Here is a 19,604-nt window from a genome sequence, read left to right on the forward strand (position 1 = left end):
TGGCACGACAACATGTCCCGACTGCACCATCTTCGTAACCAGATGATTGAATTCTATGGCGCCTTACCGCTGGCGACTCTGAGCACAGCCTACGGATTGTCCTTTCGGTTGGCCTACTTTACTTGTGTGCAGCCTGTCTTTCATTGCCTAGATTGTCCGTTCCAATGGGCTCTGGATTTGTGTCTGTCAAACCCGGTGTCTCCTGATCCGGATTATGTTCGGCTTATGAGCCCCTTAGTGGCCCACGAGTTGGACTGTTCTGGTGTCGGGATTATGGCCTGTGCTGCAGCGCATGGAGTTCTTGGTAATTGGGACATCGGAGCGGCGGCGATTGACTTCTTGACGAACAGTTACCTTGAGGTGCACCCCGGTTGTTCTCGCCAGGTGCTGGAGGCTCCGGTGGTTGAAGAACATGTCTGTTCTTTCCCAGTCCTGAACTGGATGGCAGATACTTTTGCGGAACGTTCCAATGATTTCCTCTTGGAAGCAGTAGCAACGTATTGTGCATGCACTTTGATGGATTGACTTTTGAACTTCCTTTCGTTCCTCAGTCCATCATCGATTTTTAGTTAACTACATGTTTTTTTTTTCTCTCTACGTTTTAACTTTTTCCATGGATTTTTTTTTTTCCTTCGAACTTTTTCACTTCCCTTATATGGACTTATAGTTCATGCCCTTGGTTCCGTTCTATCGAACTTGAACTCTGCGTTCTTGCTAGTGCGCCCCTAGTGGTTAGTGGTCCGATCATGGGGGGGTGTAGTGACGATCGTTATCTACCTATGTACAACGCTAAGTTAGCATAACCGCGTTAGATGTTAGAAAGCCATCTTGCCGCTTTTGCACCCGACACTGTAGTCACATGTTATTAGAATTGAGAAATGCTTACTCGACTTTGCTTCACATGAGAACTGTCTGCTGTTAACATCTTAAACAGTGAATAGCGACCTTGGTCTGTACACAGTGTAACAGAAACAGTCTGGATCGCTAGACGGTGCATGTTGTTGAGTTCAGGTTGATCGGCCCACTAGTTTAGCCATAACACGCACGCAGCTGCAAATACCTGAAAGTCGAATGCTTTTAATATTGCAGTGTTGCATGTTTTGCAACACATTCGGAAGAAGAGCGTTCCTAGGAGCAGAGCATAGCTGATCCTGTGATGTGAATTCTCTGAGCTGATCTATACGGTATGGGGTTCCCCATTCAAGCCTAGAGACCTTTTATTAGTCTAATAATATTATTAGTGTGTTAGAGAAAGGAAGGTGGCCTAGAGCCACTGTCATTTTATTATGATTGCTCCTTTCATTTTCTATGGTATTGTAACTATGCTGATGGTTTTGATTTTAATCGTTTGTCTGCTAATGTTAGCCAAACTGCTGCATATTAGGACACGAGGTTTATAAATTAAACTCTTTAAACTTTTCCCGTGTCTCTGTTTATTCTGTTGTGGACTGGTACGAGAATAATTACGAAAAGGTGTTTCTGATTCCCACCATTCCTGAGAAATATACTAAGACGCTTGTTCTGGGTTGTTTATACATTGGGACCGCCGAGCTAAATCCCGGATAACGAATGGAACACTGATGCTGGCCGGATAGGGGTTCTGGGTTCTGAGGTGAGTTTTTGGTACACCGCAATTCACTGAGGGCCTGTGATCCTGCGCATAGTTCTGCGCATAAGCAGAATCCCTGCAACACTGCTGATGACGTCACATATTACATCACTGATGACATGGTCAGTGACATCACTCATGACATCACTGATGACATCTCTGATGACATCACTGATGACATCATCCTTGTGATAGAGTGGCAGATCTCCTCTCCCCCTAATAAAACCTTTGATACACACATTCAAAAATAGAAACAAAAATTTTCAAAACAATGGACATACCAATACCAGTTACAACAACCTATTCAGTAATTCTAAGATCCACATACACTCATTCACCAACAGTCCTATACAGTCACTCATACATGTACTCACTCATATGTACTCATACACCTATACATCCTGTTACACAACGACCTCTCCATAGAGTTACTCACACACAGTCACTCAAGCTAATAAAGAATCAAACATCCATTTGCTTGCATATACAGTTATACAAACACCACCACACTTACTTCTACAGAAACTTACACATACTTAGTCTTTTAAACAATCACTTATAGAAACACATACTTATTCATACAGGAACTCTTCCAATCTCTCACTCTCACATATACTCACTTATATACACCAATAGTCACATATACTAGTTTAAAACATGTGTAGTTACTCATAAAGACACTATTGAGACAGTCATTCACTCACTAACACACCCATGCACACACTCATCCACCCATACAGTCCTACACACATGCTGTCTTCAACACATACAAACAGTGAGTCACTCATTCATGCACCTATGCACTACGTAATACCCCCACCGAACCATACAGACACTTAGACACTCATACTGATACTCAAAAAACCAACTAATAACCTATATAGACACTCATGTAGCTACTCACCAACCCATGCAGCCACTTATACACAAAGTGAGAGACTGATACAGATATTCACATATTTAAACTTTACTCACTAAGATAAACTTAATCAGTCAGTCAGTTATACAATCAATTTTTCAAAAACAAATCATCCATTTAGACACTTATATACCCATTTATTCTTCCATCGACCTTGAGATATGCATATATTAAACATATGTAATTTTCAGAAAAACACACATTCACTGGATGATGTCATCAGTGATGTCATTTGAGATGTCATCAGTGATGTCATGAGTGATGTCACTGACCATGTCATGAGTGATCTAATATGTGACGTCATCAGCACTGCATTGAGGGCGCGTGAGTTATAGTTAGCTGAACTAACTATAACGCGGGAATTTCAATGGTTTTGTACGAGTAAAAAGTCCAGCTAACTATAACGCCCCTGAAACCTATGGTTTTTCAGTGAATATATATATATATATATATACACACACACATACACATGCACATACACACGTATATATCTGGCAGAAGGCTATGTACAAGGCCGTCAAGGTCTACTGACTTGGAAGCCTACACATTAGCATCCCTTCCTTTCCTCTAGTGTCCTGCTTGTGAGGGTTTGAGTGCACTGTAAAAGGGGCGGAGATTTCACATTCTTCCCTATGAAGCTGGCTGCAGTTCCTTTGCCAGTGTGCTCACGGGTCCTTACCTGATCTACCTTCACAAAGGAGGTGGCATGCTGTCTTGGCCCAAGGAATATCTGTTCTCGATTCAACAGCTCAGGAGGGGCTTGTGTTGATCATGCCCGACATGGGCTAATCATGCACTTACCATGTAGTATTTGATAGAAAGAGTCCTCCAAAATGTTGAACAATTCTTGGGCATAAATACAGGCAAAATCTGACCAGTATTTTATTCAAGGAAGAACTGTACATCAGTGCAGATGAGAAAATACCAAATTCCACGGCTAGAGTCTGGGTGACTGCTGTCCCCCTGCAGAACCATGGACTAAGTCTGTCAAGAACACCCAATATACCCCTGCTGCATTGTGAAAAGGATAGGAGCCACTCAGGATCCATCTTATCCTTGGGTCCCTCTGGCCGCCAGAACCCCTGTTCAACTTGTGAGACTCTTCATCTTCTCCCAGGGGATGGAGGAGAATACAAAACTATAAAGCATATAAACTAAGTGGCAATTCCTTTCCCATTTATTATATTTGCCATGCCAAAATTGATCTACTTCTCTGGTGGTAGAAGGGCATGGATCCAACACATAGCTGCAGCGTATTCTCCTGTACACAAGTACAATCAGTTTCCACATTACGCTTCCAATGTCTGTGCTAATTTCCACTTCAGCCTGGATGCTCTTGCTCCACCACGATTGGTGCACATCTTCGGCCCTTATGCTCAACTTCTACTCATACACATCTCCACATCTACACCTCTACACACTATTCTTCTTACTTTGATGATTGCCTTATGACATTTCAGCACTATTTCCGTCATATGCAACGCCTGGTACATGCAGACTCATTACCATTTAAACAGCTCTAGCTACAACTGAAACAATCTTCTGCTTCATTTCCACTCTAACCAACTCTCTTACCACACACACATTACGCATCTGAAGAGGCTTTAAAAATGCTCTGTGATCAGATTAGTGACCGTAATATGCCGTGTAATGAAAATGAAGGGTATTCCCCCTCTAAAAAAAAGGAACCGGAAGGCCTAATCTCCTGACTCTTAATTACTTTTTACTCGCTTTAAAAAAAAAACAAAAAAAAACACAGATGGGGGTTTCACACTCTTATTTCACACTTACCTGCTCTTAGGGCTATCCTCCTGCCACCATTCCTCCCCGGTCCCTCGCAGCACCTGTGTGCTGATTGAATGGAGGGAGGTCTAGTCGGCATTCTTTTTTTTCTTCTTAATTTTCCCAAAACATTTATTGACAAAATTGAATAGACAGATTACATTCTTGCATTGCATCGAAGCACCATATACAAAGGTACAATTGAGGGTAACAGTGTGGATTAATAGCACATGACAGCAGAGGGTAGCAGCATGGCAGGTATTTCTTAGGCTCGACTGGACGGTGACAGCAATTGACAGGAGGCTCAATCTGTAGAAGAGAGGATGGGTCCAACTGAAAAGGAGAAGGGGCAGGGGAAAGGCCATCAACTGACCTCCACCGGTTACTGCTGCGGCGGAGAAGAGCCGGCGGGGAGCGTGGGATAGGCAACCGGACTGGGGGGGGTGAGGGAGGGGGGGGAGAAAAAGAGTGTCGGGAGGTATGCTTTCAGTGTGCCATTCCTCCAACGCCAGCTTGGGAAGACAGACGGTCTAGTCTCCCTCCCAGGCTGATTTCCTCACTGTATATAGACGGAGGATGGTGCCGACGAGCAGCGGGCACACCAAAGGCAAGCCCATCTGCGCCTGGATCGCGCCCTGAGCCCTTCCTCCTGGTCAGACAATTGCAGAATCTTAGTTACCCACGAGAATCCCTATTAGCACTAAGACCCCATTGTAAGTTTCCTGTGCACATTAAGTCTAATGGTCACACTCACCTTACCTTCCCTGCCTTAATCATTACAAGCGCTCATGTCCAAAATTAGTAAGAAACTTAGCTCATATAGAGTTACCTGACCAGCAGAACCTGAAAAACACCAGCCAAACACACACAAATATTATATGCATGCTTTTAAACACTAGGTCCCTCGTGAAGCACCACCAAGAGTTTTCTGACCTAGTGCAGGCACAACAGACAGATATAGAATTCGTAACCTAAACATGGGCAGACTTAAACACTGGCCCAGAAATTGCTGATGCCACCCCACCAGGATTTGTCATCCATAGGCTTGATAGGCAATTAAAAAAGGGAAGGGGGGCTGTTTTTTGATATCATAATAATTTTAAAGCTACTTTTGAGCCGCTAACAACTCTCAGCTTTGAGGCCCTAGCATTTTCGGAGCAACCACCCAACATGCAGCCATTCAATGGCCTGCTAATCTACCGCCCACCGGGACCGAGATGTGGTTTCATAGATAAGCTTAGCACAACTCTTGAATCATCTAATCTTCATTTCAAATTCTCAGCGCTAGGGGATTTTAATTTCCTTTAGGAAAACCAGATGGATTCAGACTATAAAAAAGAGTACTTGACGCCAGGAATGCGTTCAGATTAGCCTTAATTTCCAGAGGCCAAAAAAATAGGGCTGGACATATGCTAGACGGACTTTATTCCAATCTTTCATCCATCAACATAGAACCATCTCTTCCTCTTACCTAGTCCGACCATTGGATAGTCAATTGGCAGATTAAGACCCCAAAAAACTTTTATTTACAGAGACTTAGTGCAACAAACCCCAAGTAGAGCCTGGCATACAATACAGGCAGCTGAATTGGCAGCCATCCTTACAACTTCATCCTGGCAACCTGCTGACAATCTGGAGCAGAACGCCAAAAATGTCTCGCTCTGGTTTAATATGGCTTTCGATATCTTAGCCCCGGTCCAACTAAAAACCTTGACAAAGAAAGTCTCCCAGCCATGGTATATGAGACCTTTAGGACATCGAGGCAGGACTGTTGTAGGCAAAAATAGAAGTGGAGGAAAAACTATGGAGGTCGAAGAGAGATCTATAAAAAAAAAAACTAGCCCAACATTATATATTGTAGCTTCTAAAACCTCCTACTACTCTGAGCAGATAAAAATAGCATGCAATACAAATAAAACTCTTTGAGTAATAAATTCAGCAGTAATTAATCAAACATTTTGTGACACTCTGGCTGTTTTCTTTCAAGAAAAGGTGGCTAACATCTTTAATAAATTTGTTGCAGGCGGGGCAGCCCAGGCAGGGCAGCCTCACAACCGGAGGAGCAATCCCTAAATATGGTATCAGGTCTAGCCAGATTCTCTACCATTGAGGTTCCTATTGAAAAGCAACTCCTGAGTCTAATCCCACGAATCAAATCTGCCGCCCGGAAGACCTTTGCCCTCCAAAAACTTTTCATCTGATTCCAGCAAATGTGGCACAATATCTGGGGCAAATTTTCAATACAGTGTTTGAGGGGGGTGTTTTCCCTGCACACTGGAAATCTGATTAAATCATGCCTTTGCTAAAAAAGGATAATCTTAATGCGTTGGACGCGAACAACTACCGCCCCATATCTAGGATTCTCTTTGACACGAAGTTGATTGAGAAAGGAATGAATGAATAGCTATCAGAGTACATTAAAGAAAATTGGTTACTGGATGATACCCAACACAGGTTAAGGAAAATCCACAAAAACCGCCTTGGTGGTGGCCACCGAAGAGATTTGCAACAGACTTCAATGCAATTGTCTTTGTCTTCATATGGGTGCTTTTATAATCTGTGTTAGATCCAAAATTGATGATACTTAAAAACAGTAAACTAGTGGTTCCTTAGCTATTCTGCCCGCTTCTGGGAACTTAACAAAACATACAAGTCTTTGAAGCAAAGCGCCATACTCCACATCCCTGACCACTAGAAAATTCAAGTCTGCCAATATCTTATACGTTATATGATAAAATGTGACTTTTAGTGAACATTTAAAGGGCCTCTAACTACTTCAAGTACCTTATTTTTGTACTCGCTGTAAAAATATTGACTGGTTTCATATTTTATTAAAACAAGACCAATCGTATCCGTTTAGCAAAGCTTTGAAATTTGCTGTTCTCAAGGGTGGACATTAGGGCACAGACCTTTATCCAAACCTTGATAATCCTCTTAAATCTCCAGTGATCATGAAGTAAAGGTATCAAATAAGTAAGAAGCTAACCTCTGGCCTATATATGTTAATAAGTCGGAACCTACAGAGTTCTCGGCAGGTAGCTGCTCATAAAACTTCAGTTTGGCATCGGGATTACAGATCGCCTCGTGTGGGTTCAAATACCTGGGTGCTTTTGTGTCCCCCATGTGGTACTGGCGTGGTTCCATAGCTTGGAGCCTGTTTTGACTCGCTTGAGCGAGGACGATCAGGGCTGGTCAGTTTTGCTGCTGTACCCGACTGGTAGGTCGGCAATTTTTAAAATGGTGGTGTTGTCCCGGTTTTTTGTACCAGCTGAAGAATTTTCCGTATGACGTTCCCCGTAAATGATTCCGAAAACTGAATTCCAATCTTAGTGGCTACCTCTGGGACGGTGGACCCACCCCCGTATTGCCCCCAGTAAATGCTTTTGATCAGTTTATTGTGGTAGCATTGCTGCAGAGGCTATTAAGTCCTAATATCGTGCGTCGCATTTGCTGATCATCAATGACTGGTGGTAGGACCTCGGGGGCGACCCCGCCTTTGAGTTCGGTGGTTGGGCGATCGAGGACACCCCTCTTGTTTTGTATCTATATGACGGGGGCAGTGTCAGTGGTTTTCCTCTGGTGACTAGGGTGGTCCTGAATTAGCGGAGACTTACTCTTAATCAGATGGGATGGTGGGGGGAAGCTGACTGGACACCGTTCTAGCAAGGCCGCCTGCTGCTGCAGGTGGCCACGCTGGAAGGCTTTCTGAAGTGGGACCTTAGGGATCTCTACCCTGCAGGTGGAGTATCAGCTCTATCGTAGTCAGTTCCACCGTTTAACTTCACCATGCGCTGAACACATTGTGGCCCTTCATTATTTTCCTGAATTTAACCCTTGAGATGGTAAACTTATTATGGGAGACCTGTGAGACAACACAATTGCACAGATATATCAGACACTTATTTCCAACCACCCAGATGCATTAATTGATCTCACGGGGGCGTGGAAGGCTGATGTAAAGGTACTTGAGAATGAGGCTCTGGGGCACCTTGAGAGGCGCCAATTGCAGCCAGATTTAAGCTGATCCAGCTTAAATATCTACATAGGGTGTATTTCACATGCCATCGACTTAGGCGGATGGGAGTAATTGCCTCCCCGACTTGCCTCGGCTGTGGCGCAGTGGATGGCATGCTTTTACATACAGTATGGGGTTACCCTGCACTGGACCGGTTCTGGCGTGGGGTGAGGTCTTGCCTGGGCACAGTCTTGTCCTAGTCGGTTCAGACTGACCCGAAACTTATTCTCCTCCATATCACTGATACTCTGGGTGGTAACAGATACAAGTTGTCACTACTGTTTCTGAGACTGACTCTGATGAAACAGAATATAGCAAAGAAGTGGAACGCTGTTGTCCCCCCATCCCATGCAGTATGGAAGAAAGGGATGGACCACCTTAGGGATTGGAGGTGGCAGTATACAAGGCAAGGGGTTGTACGCAGAAACACCTTACGATATGGCAGGTGCGGGCAGTTTATAGAGACACTGAGTTGGAACCAGTCCGTTCTCTCCGACAACGGATGAATCATGAAATTGGAACGTTCATGGTATATGAAGGGGTTGAAAGGAAGCGGAACTAGTTTTCTGAATATCAGACTTGTTCTGTAACGTACTGTTGTAATCTGGGTGGGGCGGGGTTAAGTGAGCAAGCATTTGCTTTTGTTTATGCCTTTTTGTTTCTTATATTTCTGTTCTTTTATATGTAGGCCCTCTGGGCCATGTTCATATTTCAAAAACAATAAAATTGGGTTAAAAATAATAAGTAAGATGCTGTTGTACGGTAAAAACCATAGGGGAATATGAAGGTTCTTGACTCTGAAAGCATTTTGAGTATGAGGCAGTGGCACAAAGTAGAAGTGGTCTTGAAAGTGATCTGCATAGTAGGTTCAAGAAGACCAGGTACCAAATGGACATTGTTCTTCAGTAACATGGCAGGTTTAGGGAGCAAAAGTAAAATGATATATTCAATTTTCTGCATTCCTGTTGATCTGAGCAAATCCATTTCTTGTAGCGGGCAAAGAACAATGGATATTATAGCAACGAAAAAAACAATATCTTCACAGAATGAAATGTACTACTGTTACCTAAATGTTCTAAATTTCAAAACTATGTACAAAGCTGTATGTGAAAGACAGTACCCCCTAGGCAGGTAATCAACGATTGATTTCAGTCAAAGTTGACAACTGAGAGGGTCTTTGTTCCAAACCTCCTAGTAAGAAGAAATGGGGGAGAAAACCTGAACACCAAGGCCTTTGATATTGACAAGGTTATTGTAATTAGGATGAGAGGAAAAAGAAGGATCTTAAATCTTTGAATAGAATCATTACAGAAATGTTCAAAAATCATCAGTATGTACAATAATAAAACAATGATGGGATTTTCATGTCAGCTCCTAAATATATGTCTGCAAAACAAAATATATATTTAAACCAAACTGCTTCAGAAACGGATTCATTCTTGTAGTCAGTTTAGGAGTGTGGATTTAATAAACACCTATGGTGGCCCACCCATAAAACACTTACATATTGCTCAGTTGTTGAAATGTACTTATATATTTTAATGTCTGCTTCTACAAATCATACCCTTTATGCTTTTGCTTTTCTCTAAGCACCGAATCCAGTGAACTGCATAACATTATTAACTCAAGCATCGGGGCAAAATTGATTTGCAATGCTATTGTCACATTATAAATAGATCATTTATATAAAATATATTAGGGTCCGAATACATGAATAAATGAAGAATCTAGAACTTTAATGAAATTTTGCATTAGGTTTTACTCACATTGCTGTATTTTTTATGATTCGTCCTTGGTCCATTTTTTGCCCAATTCCATGCACTACAAAAACAATGTGTGTTGTTTGAGGCGGTTTGTCCTCCAATGTAGCCTCTTCCACATATCCTCTATGAAGCCTAGTTCCACTGCTAGAAGCTGTAAAAACAAACCCATTTTTCAATTATATTTTTAAAATACAAGTGACCCACTAATAGAAACCTGATCAATAACATATCACAGGACTTCAGTAAAAGTTGGATTTTTAAGCCAGAACACCTCCGAAGTGATATTAAAGGCAAAAACTATTACACAACACATTACTTCAAGTTATTGTTGATAAGGGGGACTCCAAAAACGGCACTATCATAGGTGCACTTTTTTTTTTTTTTCAAACGCCTACTATGTGCTGACTTTTTATTTAATAAATCCAGACAAAATGGTTAAGACAACATGAAGGTCAAAAATATCTTAAGAGGTCTTATGCCAACCCACAGAATCTTAGAAGTGTGTACTTAAGGAAGGTTTACCTTCTCTTTTTTTTTAGTAATTCCTTTTGTACAATTTCATAGCTTTTGAATTCCTCAATGCAATCTGCAGCATCTCTTTGTGTCATTTGTAAACACTTTGAGTCGATCTTTTTCTTCTAATAACCACTTTTAAGGGTTCACAAGCTCCTAATAAAATGTATCTGGTGTAGGCTAGTGAAAAAGGTTTAAATTAACTCTGTGGGAACCAGATGTTCAGAGGTAAACTCCCAATATGCATCTTTTGGAGATCCTAATACAGCAAAAAAATATTTGCACCAGTTTTCATAATTTTTGGAGTTTGGTTTTTACCTACAATTCTGAAATAGATTTTTAGAGCTGTTTGTACACAGGTTGTACTCTAGCGAACTGAATATTACAATAAGGGGTTTGGTTGAAAAGATTATAAAATGCTGATACACTGCTGTGGCTTGCCCTTCTTTTTGTTGCTGACCCTCCAAATTCTGAGACAACATTATTCCTAAAATCTACTGTTGCCTTTCCTATGGTGATATACATCTTCACATGCCTGGAAAGACGCATGTCTATTGTATTTTTTGTAGGAAAGTTTTATAACATGGAGACACAATTTTGCCATCAACAATTTTGAAACACAGCCTTTCTATTTTGTCTGTACCAGAGATTGCAGATCACTGTGCGATTTCATAAATTCATATGGTTTTATCTATACCATAGTTCGAGGTATCATTAGAAGGACTTCTCTGTTGCTTATATGGGTCCTTGCAACATGCTGCCAATTACAAAGTTGGAGTGAAACTCAGATCAAATTTTGAGAGAAAATGTGTGGTGTGCCATTATAGTTACCATGTTGCTGTAGAATTTTATATAGGACTAATATGGCTGTTTTTCCTTTAGTTTAATTATTCTCCTAGCAGGATTAATATCTACCATTTAAGTACGTTTTCACTTCAGATACACAATGACTGAAAATGTGCAAATACATGTAAACAGTGGAGATACTACATACATCAGCTCCATCGTTTTTTTCCCAAAAAAAGATAAGTAGTGTAAAAAAAAAATCTGATTTGTTAGAATACTGACAGCTGCACCCTTATAAGGGATTGCTACTGTACAAAAGAAGCTAAATAATGATTACAGGATCTCTGGTACAGTTAGTTGCCGAGTTAATATTTGATTTTCAATTCTTTTAGTAAGAAGTGTTAGTCAGGCCATGTTGAGACACAGCCAAACTTGTAAGCATTGAGATAGATTTGTGTGTCCAAACTGTAGCACACATCATGAACGCAAATGTACATTACAGTCAGATGAGTTTAAGAAAGACCTCACACCTAGTCCTGCTGAGCAGTTTAGTCTAACCTCTAGGGAATAGATGGTGCTGCATCAAAAAGTGGAGAATAACATGGATGCCAAATCCGTGGGAGTGACATATCTGAGAAGGAGCTGTTCTTAACTGGACTACCAGGCAAAGTAGGAGGAGAAACAAGGGAGGGCATAAAACATTCTTTGAGGCAAATGCTTTAAAAAGGTCCCTCTCCCCAATAGCTGCTCCTTCTAGAATGTAAATTAGAAGAATTGCATCTCATGTGTTGTAGTTGGTAAAGCAACCAATGTCCAACCAGTTTCCTGTAACTTAAGCCAGCTTCCTTTTCTGTCAGCAAATAAGGATCATGAAGATTTAAGAAAACAGTCCTACAAAACATGTGAAATTACTTAAATGTTGGTGTGGTTTCTCTATTAATCTGACATCTTTGATAGGAGTCTATTCTCTATTCTACTGTGTTTTGTTTGTGTAACTGTTTATCGGGGCCAACAGGAGGCTTACAGATGGATGGAGATTGGTTGAATCTTTGATTAATTACTGATAGACCCAGGTACTTGATGAGCTGAAAGCATGTGCGACTAGGAGCATAAGTACAATTCTATGAAGTTTGTATCACACAATCATCCTTGTATATATGCATGTTTTGCTTTTACCTGCACAGAAGGGCCACCATTACTGTTAGACATTGAGAGAAAATGCAGACTGGCATCAATTGTCTGGATAATGAACTGCCAATGCATATTCCCTACCTTGAACGTTGGGAAGCATCCATTTGTTTCTATACACAGACATATGCAAATACATACTAACCATGACCAGTGAATATATGACATTTGACTCCTAGCTCTTTAGCAAGAGATCGAGTAGATAAGCCATCTTATCAGACTGCTCAAAAACTGTTTTTTTTAAGGATTCTCAGGTCTATAAATGGGCCTCATGTCATTCATTTTCTCTGCAAGAGAATCTATCGGGGACACGTATGCCGCCCATAGTCTTGTCAGGGAACTGGCTTTATGGCCCTATATAGCAAAGGATTTGGAATTCTAGTAACAAAAAGTTTCTTATGTTTTGGAGATGTATCTGATCTGGAGGTGGACAAGATGTTTTGCAAAAATTCAGTAGGTAACCAGATTGTAGAATTTGCAATATTCATTAGTAGCTTATTATGCTCCACCTAAGGGATAATGTGCTTGTATACCAGTGACCTCAATGAATGTGCTAAAAAGGGAAAGTTAGGCCGGATTCTTCGTCTCCGTTATGTAAATCTGTAGCAGTGTTAAAGCCTTAGTTGCAAATAATTGGTACAGCATGGATTGATAGTATGGCTTACAGGAAGCTGTGCGTGTGAAGTTCAGAAGCATGCTCCAGTTGTGATGTGACAAACTTGTAGCTACAGTTGGAGGTGAAGTGATGTAAAGGTGCAAGACAGATCAGGCACATGTTCTGCATCCTCCAAGAGAAGCCCAAATGTGGAAATGCACAGTGTAGACAGAGATTAGAAGGCTCTGTTGAGAACTTCATTTTATTGGGGAAAAGGAGGGCTAGGAGTCCAGAATTAGCACAACATTCATAATTTTCATCATGGGATTATAGGGGATCAGGGTTTGTGCTGCCAGAGAGTAGTCAAAAGAATATAGGGCAAACAAATATTCCTTCAGGAAGCTGGGTATTGACTCATAAACCTAGCAAAGTGTTTCTGAAGGAGTCACTTATTCTCCTACTCAGTAGGTTGGTACGTTAATCCAACCCTTTTCCAATTAAAGGAATGAGAAATAAAGCGGATAATAATGAGGCGTACCACAATAAATTAATTCAAATAATGACAAAAATGTTTACTTTAACTGTTAAAGCATATAAATACGAAGGGGTTACAATACCAACCACCTGTCACAATGACCATATAAGGGATTTTTTGTACAAAATGATCAATGTGGAATGGTATATCCACCTAAAATGATGTGCACATACAACAAGAAGTCATCATCAACAAATCGTTATTCGATTATTACATCATGAAAGATACACTACGACAAGGTTAAAAAAAAGGGAATAAGAGAGATACAAATGCAAGTACCAGTAAAAAGATTAAAATAAGAAGACACAGAGTCTATAGTCTTTATAAACATTTGAATATCTCTATAACTGGGTCCAGCCCAAGAGAACACTGCTAAAAATTAATTAAATCAACATAGCGATCTTTCCTTACATAATAAAAAACTATAAAAATCTTGGTAATGACTGGGCCATTTTTACAGTTAAATACCGTAGGTATAGGATTCTGGAGGAGTAACCCTCTTCTCAATAGATCTACGAATGGCCCATGACCAGCTCAAAAATTTGGCCATGGCAATAACTATGTCCTCACGAGTATTGGTCCTCAAAATACGCAATGCTGTTTGATGCGATCTAGTATCCAACTTTAAACAAATCGGCTTAAGCCATTTATGCCTAGGATGAACAAAGGCAGGGCATACAAACAGAACATGAGCAATTGACTCTTCCTGTGTTGGGCCTGTGGGACAGAACCTGTCGTGGCCACCCTTCCATTTATGCCTAAACGAGTTGAGTGGGAGGGACCCCACTCTGAATTGATGATATAGTTTGCGATCGTCTGGTCTAGAGACAAAGTTCCAGTACGGTTCAAAGCTGCTTATGAACTTATGGTCCATAAAAAGACCAGAAAGTGAACTGCTGTTAGTCACTGACCATAGTTTCGCAAACCTGGATTCCCAGTATAAAGCTTTAAAACCCAATTTGTTGGGAAATTGGTTGCCCCTGGGTTCAAACCATAGATGGCCCAGTCCTATGTCATGCAACCCACTTTTAATATGTTGGAGCCAGGCTATTCTCCTAAGCTTATCTAGATCTTTAATACTCCAGATTGCATTGGCATAAGATACTAGCTCAGGTGTGGTCCACAGTCTTCTCCAGTAGGAGTGAGGTCTAAACCCAGCATCAACGTCGAACGCCCTACAGCCCAAATCTAACAGTAAAGGCTGGATGGGTGTTGACTGAGGGAGGGCAGTCAATGAGCGCAAAAATTTGTTTTGGGCAATGACTAAGGGGGTTAGATTATCAAAGCCCCAGATCTCAGCCCCATAAACGATGGAAGCTCTGATTTTCCCTTTGCAGAGGGCAATAGCTGGCCCCACTGGTTTTGTGAATGAAGCTTTATGCTCTTTTAATAAGGCACCAGCTAGTTGGTTATGTTTGAGAACAAGTAGATCTATTTGTGGCTTCCAGGTTAGCCTTCGACCCATGGTGATCCCCAAGTAGGTAAAAGTGTCAGTTTGCTCTAGGGGTATATCATTCATTGACACTTTACTCTTAATTATTTTGCTTTTGTGCATCACCATGTACTTGGTCTTGTCAACATTAATAGCCAGGTCGTGGTTGTTGCAAAAACCCATAAATCTATCTTAGGCCCGCTGCAGACCTGCTTGTGTTTTAGACAGTATGAGCGTGTCGTCTGCAAACATAAGAAGTGGGACCTTAGAACCAGCTAATGATGGAGCATCGGTTGGATAGTTAGCAAAGTAGGAAATAACCCTATTAATAAACAAGGAGAACAGAGTTGGTGCAAGTACGCACCCCTGCCTTACGCCCCTATTTACAGGGAATTTATCAGTTAGCTCTCCCTGTTGTCCCCATCTAACTTGAGCATAGTTAGAGGTATGAAGTTTGACGATAAAAGAAAGGAGCGCCAGGGGCATACCTGCCTCCTTGAGAGAGTCCCACAGCTTACTGCGGGGAACTAGATCAAAAGCAGATTTTAAATCTACAAAAGCTGCAAACAAGGTTCCCCCGATAAAATAACCGTATTCCAATATATCATTGTAAACCTGAATACCTGGTCTATTGTGCTGACATGAGACCGAAAACCAGCTTGATAAATGGATAATACCTGAAACTCATCGATCCAGTCATTGACCCTAGATAGTATGGTCCTGGCCACAATTTTTTGGAGAGAGTGAATTAGACTGATAGGTCTGTAATTGCATGGACTGGAGCGATCTCACTTTTTAAAAATAGGTATGATTTCTGCGCCTAGCCAAGAGGCAGGCAAGGGTGCACCCCGAGCCAAAGTATTTATCAAAAAGAGAATATAAGTGGCCCAGTTTTTTTTGTCGGATTTAAAAAGGTCCGTGGGAATACAATCCGGACCAGGCACTCGGCCTGCCGGTGCTGCTTCGATGGCTGCCTCAATCTCCGCCAGGCCGAAGGTTAAAACCTCCGTAGTTTCGATGTCGTTGTAGCCAGACACGGAGGATGAAGGGCAAGTGAACTGGGCTTGGTAGTGAGAAACCCATTTATCAGGAGGAACATTATTAAGGGGGGTGGGATCAGACACCCCACTACCCCATTTTATTAAATGCCAAAATTTCAGCCAATTCTCTTCCGAAGCTTTAGTTAACTCCTCCCATCTATCCTTATCAAAGCTCTCTTTGGCCTTTGAGAGCACCCTTTTATATGTAACCCTGGCTGTTTTAATAGCCTGAATATCATTGGATTTAATTGCTAGGGAAAGCGATTTAAAAGCTGCTGAGCAATCATGGTCATACCATTTAGCTGGTTTGGATAGGGTGGGTCTATTTTCCTTCCTTTTGGTGGCGAGTAATGATTTCAATCTGTCAAAGAGAGCTTCGTGTTCTCCCATTAAGCATTGAGGAGGATCTTCTAAGTAATTAAAGGCTGAGAGGGTCAAGAGAGAGTCCTCAAGGGACTTTCTAAGCAGACTTTGGGTGCTTGTGTTGTCAGATACATTAGCCCACTTCAATCGACGTAGGTCATTTGATAAAATAATGTCTCCTACCATCAATTCCCGATGAGGGCTAATACTCGCAGGTGACTTGATTTCTAACCTCAGGGAAAGAGGATCATGGTCGCTTTCGGGTCTAGTAATCACGACCACATCCATCACGATATGCCATAGGTCCAAACTAACGAGGATGTAATCAATCCTGCTACCACTCCTCCCATTAAAGAAGGTGTTACTACCATTACTGTCTGATAAGGTTCTCCCATTAACGACTCTCAGGCCCCACCCCAGAGAAAGACTTGAGTTGAAGGGCCACCTCAGTCCACTTTTTAATAGGAGCTATGGACAGTGATGGGACACCCCAGTTACTGTCCTCTTCTGCGTTAAGTTTGCCATCTTCAATCCCCAAGGGCTCAAAAGTACAGTTAAAGTCACCCATAATCACCAGCGATTTTGGGCTTACTAACCCTTCGATAAAAGTGTCCAAATACTGTATGATAGGGGATGATCTACCCCCCGCTATCCCACGAGAATAGATATTAATTAGAGTGAAAACTAGCTCTCCTTCCCTCGTGACTTTTAAGGCCAAAATATCATCATCACCCGTGGGCATTTCCCTGATATGAAGGGAAGAGTGCTGCCTAGCCCAAATTAATAGTCCCCCACTAGGTCGACCTTTCCCTTTAGTAGTGGCCACTTTCCCGTAAGCCAAGTAACCCGGTCGATGAATAATAGTCAAAGACCAAGTCTCTTGTAACGCAATAAAATCATGGCTGTCCACCAAATCCGACCAATCTTTAGATGGGAGTTTGGAGGACAGTCCAGCAACATTCCATGACAATAAGGAAAGATTCTCATGGGATATATTCTCATTGAAAACTTGTAGTACCGTTTCAGAAGGGGACGGTTTAGCTCTTATTGACTGAGATCCTTGGTCAGAGTGTGCAGCTTCTAGGGAGGATAAATGTGGGCTTTGGCCTATACCACCCTCTTCAATAGGGTCCATGACAGAAAGGGAACGTAGTGGTGGTCAATCACAACCTTCTAAGTCCGATAGAGGTGCGAACCTATTATGAACTGGAACCTCAAATGATCTAGGGGCGGATCTCAAACTTGCACTCAAAGATCCATACCCCATGGTGAATTTCTGGGTATAGGGAATTAGGGGGTCGTGCCTATAGAAAAACCCGAGCGGTAAGACCACGATTGAGTTATAAGTTGGCCTTGTTGCCCCACCCAGGATATCCAATATCACTCTGGGAGACTGTGTGTTGTCAAAGTTGACTATCACACAGTCACCCTTCAATTCCTTCTGAAGGGGACCTACCCACAAGGTACGTCTGACCATGATCATGTGGTTAAGAATATGTTCGTCCCAAAATCCAGCTCCTTTTAGTTTTGAGTTAAGCCAGTGTCGGGTTTTGGAGAGAAGCTGCCCAGTAGTTTCGGGAAAGCTGCTCTGACTCGGAGGTACATTACTCAAAATAACGACTAGGGGTGCTGCGGCCGGTGGTAAATGGAGGGATCTACTATTCGTCCGAGATCCTAGCGTGCCCCTATCGCCGTCCAAGTGGGCTTGAGAAGGAATTCTTACCCTAGATTGAAAGTATCTATTTGAGCGGCTTCTACTGGCAAGTAAAGGACCGTTGTTCTTATTAACTGTGGTTAATTTAGGCTCCACAGGGGAGCACATAGATGTTTGAGCAAATTCACCAGACATGTCACCCTGTATACCCAAATCCCTAGGGAACGGAGAGGATCTATAGTTGGAAATTAGAGGTTTAGCAGTGTCCACCCCCCTTATGCTTGAATCCCTAACAGAAGGTCTTAAGGGAGCTGTTGGAATCTGAGGTAGAGGAGTATTGTCGCACCTATCATTATTAAGGTTGATAGGGGGCTGTGCGATGGACTGTTGACTATCTGTAGCACAGAGCTCCTTATTTTCAGAATTAACGGTCGTAAAAAGCTGTCTTAAGTTTTCCTCTATTTTGTTCAATCTGTAAGTGATGGGGGTTAATAAGGTAGACATAAGGTTCTCTAATCTTCGCCACATATCGTCACCACCTCGGAGGCTAAAATCGCCATTGGCTGGGGAATTCAAATCGGGAAGTGTGGAGAGAGCCTGTCCATTGCCCAAAGTAGGGCTCGCGACATTGGTTTGAGAATTAAGCCTCGGGACTTTGGCAACAGGAGATCTTTGAAGACCACCACCCCTCTTCCTTTTGGCAGTGGGATTAGAGATAACATTGGAGGGCTTGGGCTTACTGGCGGAAGCAGCTCCAACCAGGGCTCTTTTTTTTTGCTACGGATCACTACCTGCACTGGAGCAATAGAGTTGGAAATATTCTCTGCTGACGTGCTAGTGTTATGAGTTGGGTACCCGGTGGATCATTAACCTCCGTCAGCAAAACAATTGAGGGGACAGAAACAGGAGAGCGGGATGCGGCTAATGAACCTAAGGTTCCAGAGATAGCCGTCGCTCCGTGTTGGCAATCTCTTTTTCCAACACTGATGTTGCTCTTAGTATAAATTGATCCAGGGTCCCCAAAACCCCTCCCCCTGAGCAGCCCCTTTGGTAGCCCTCCTATTCATAGTGACAAGTCTGCACAGAATCTAAGTGCAAAGAAATGGCGGAGTCTCAAGATAAGATATTAAAGAAAAATAACTTAAAAAAACAATCACTATTATTTCACTAATGCAGGCACTCTAGCAATGTTAGGGGGGTGACCCAACCCGACCTCAGTCGGCCTCTGACGGGCCCGCCCTTGGCCCGCGTGCGTCCCGCGCTGCGGGAAGCGAGCGTTGCTTAAGAGGGCCTCTGGCGCCCTCTGATGACACTGGCGCGGTCCGCGCTCTGCCCCCTGGGAGATGTAGTTTGCACGCTCAGCCGTTTCCCTCACGGCGATGTCAGGATCTCGAGCGGATGACCAGTGCC

At 42.3% G+C, this 19,604-nt stretch overlaps 1 protein-coding gene across 4 annotated transcripts in view; it reads right to left on the reverse strand.

Moving 5' to 3' along the window:
* DDHD1 (DDHD domain containing 1) overlaps positions 1-19,604 on the reverse strand; it is a 317,731-nt gene that overhangs the window by 132,845 nt on the left and 165,282 nt on the right. For all 4 annotated transcript variants that reach the window (XM_085626836.1, XM_085626837.1, XM_085626834.1 and 1 more), the window contains one exon: positions 10,092-10,239. In XM_085626836.1, the coding sequence (XP_085482962.1) occupies positions 10,092-10,239 (148 nt within the window). The remainder of the gene's footprint in view (positions 1-10,091; positions 10,240-19,604) is intronic.

The sequence above is a fragment of the Triturus cristatus genome, chromosome 9, assembly GCF_964204655.1.
Source record: "Triturus cristatus chromosome 9, aTriCri1.1, whole genome shotgun sequence".
In the NCBI taxonomy this organism is placed as follows: Eukaryota; Metazoa; Chordata; class Amphibia; order Caudata; family Salamandridae; genus Triturus; species Triturus cristatus.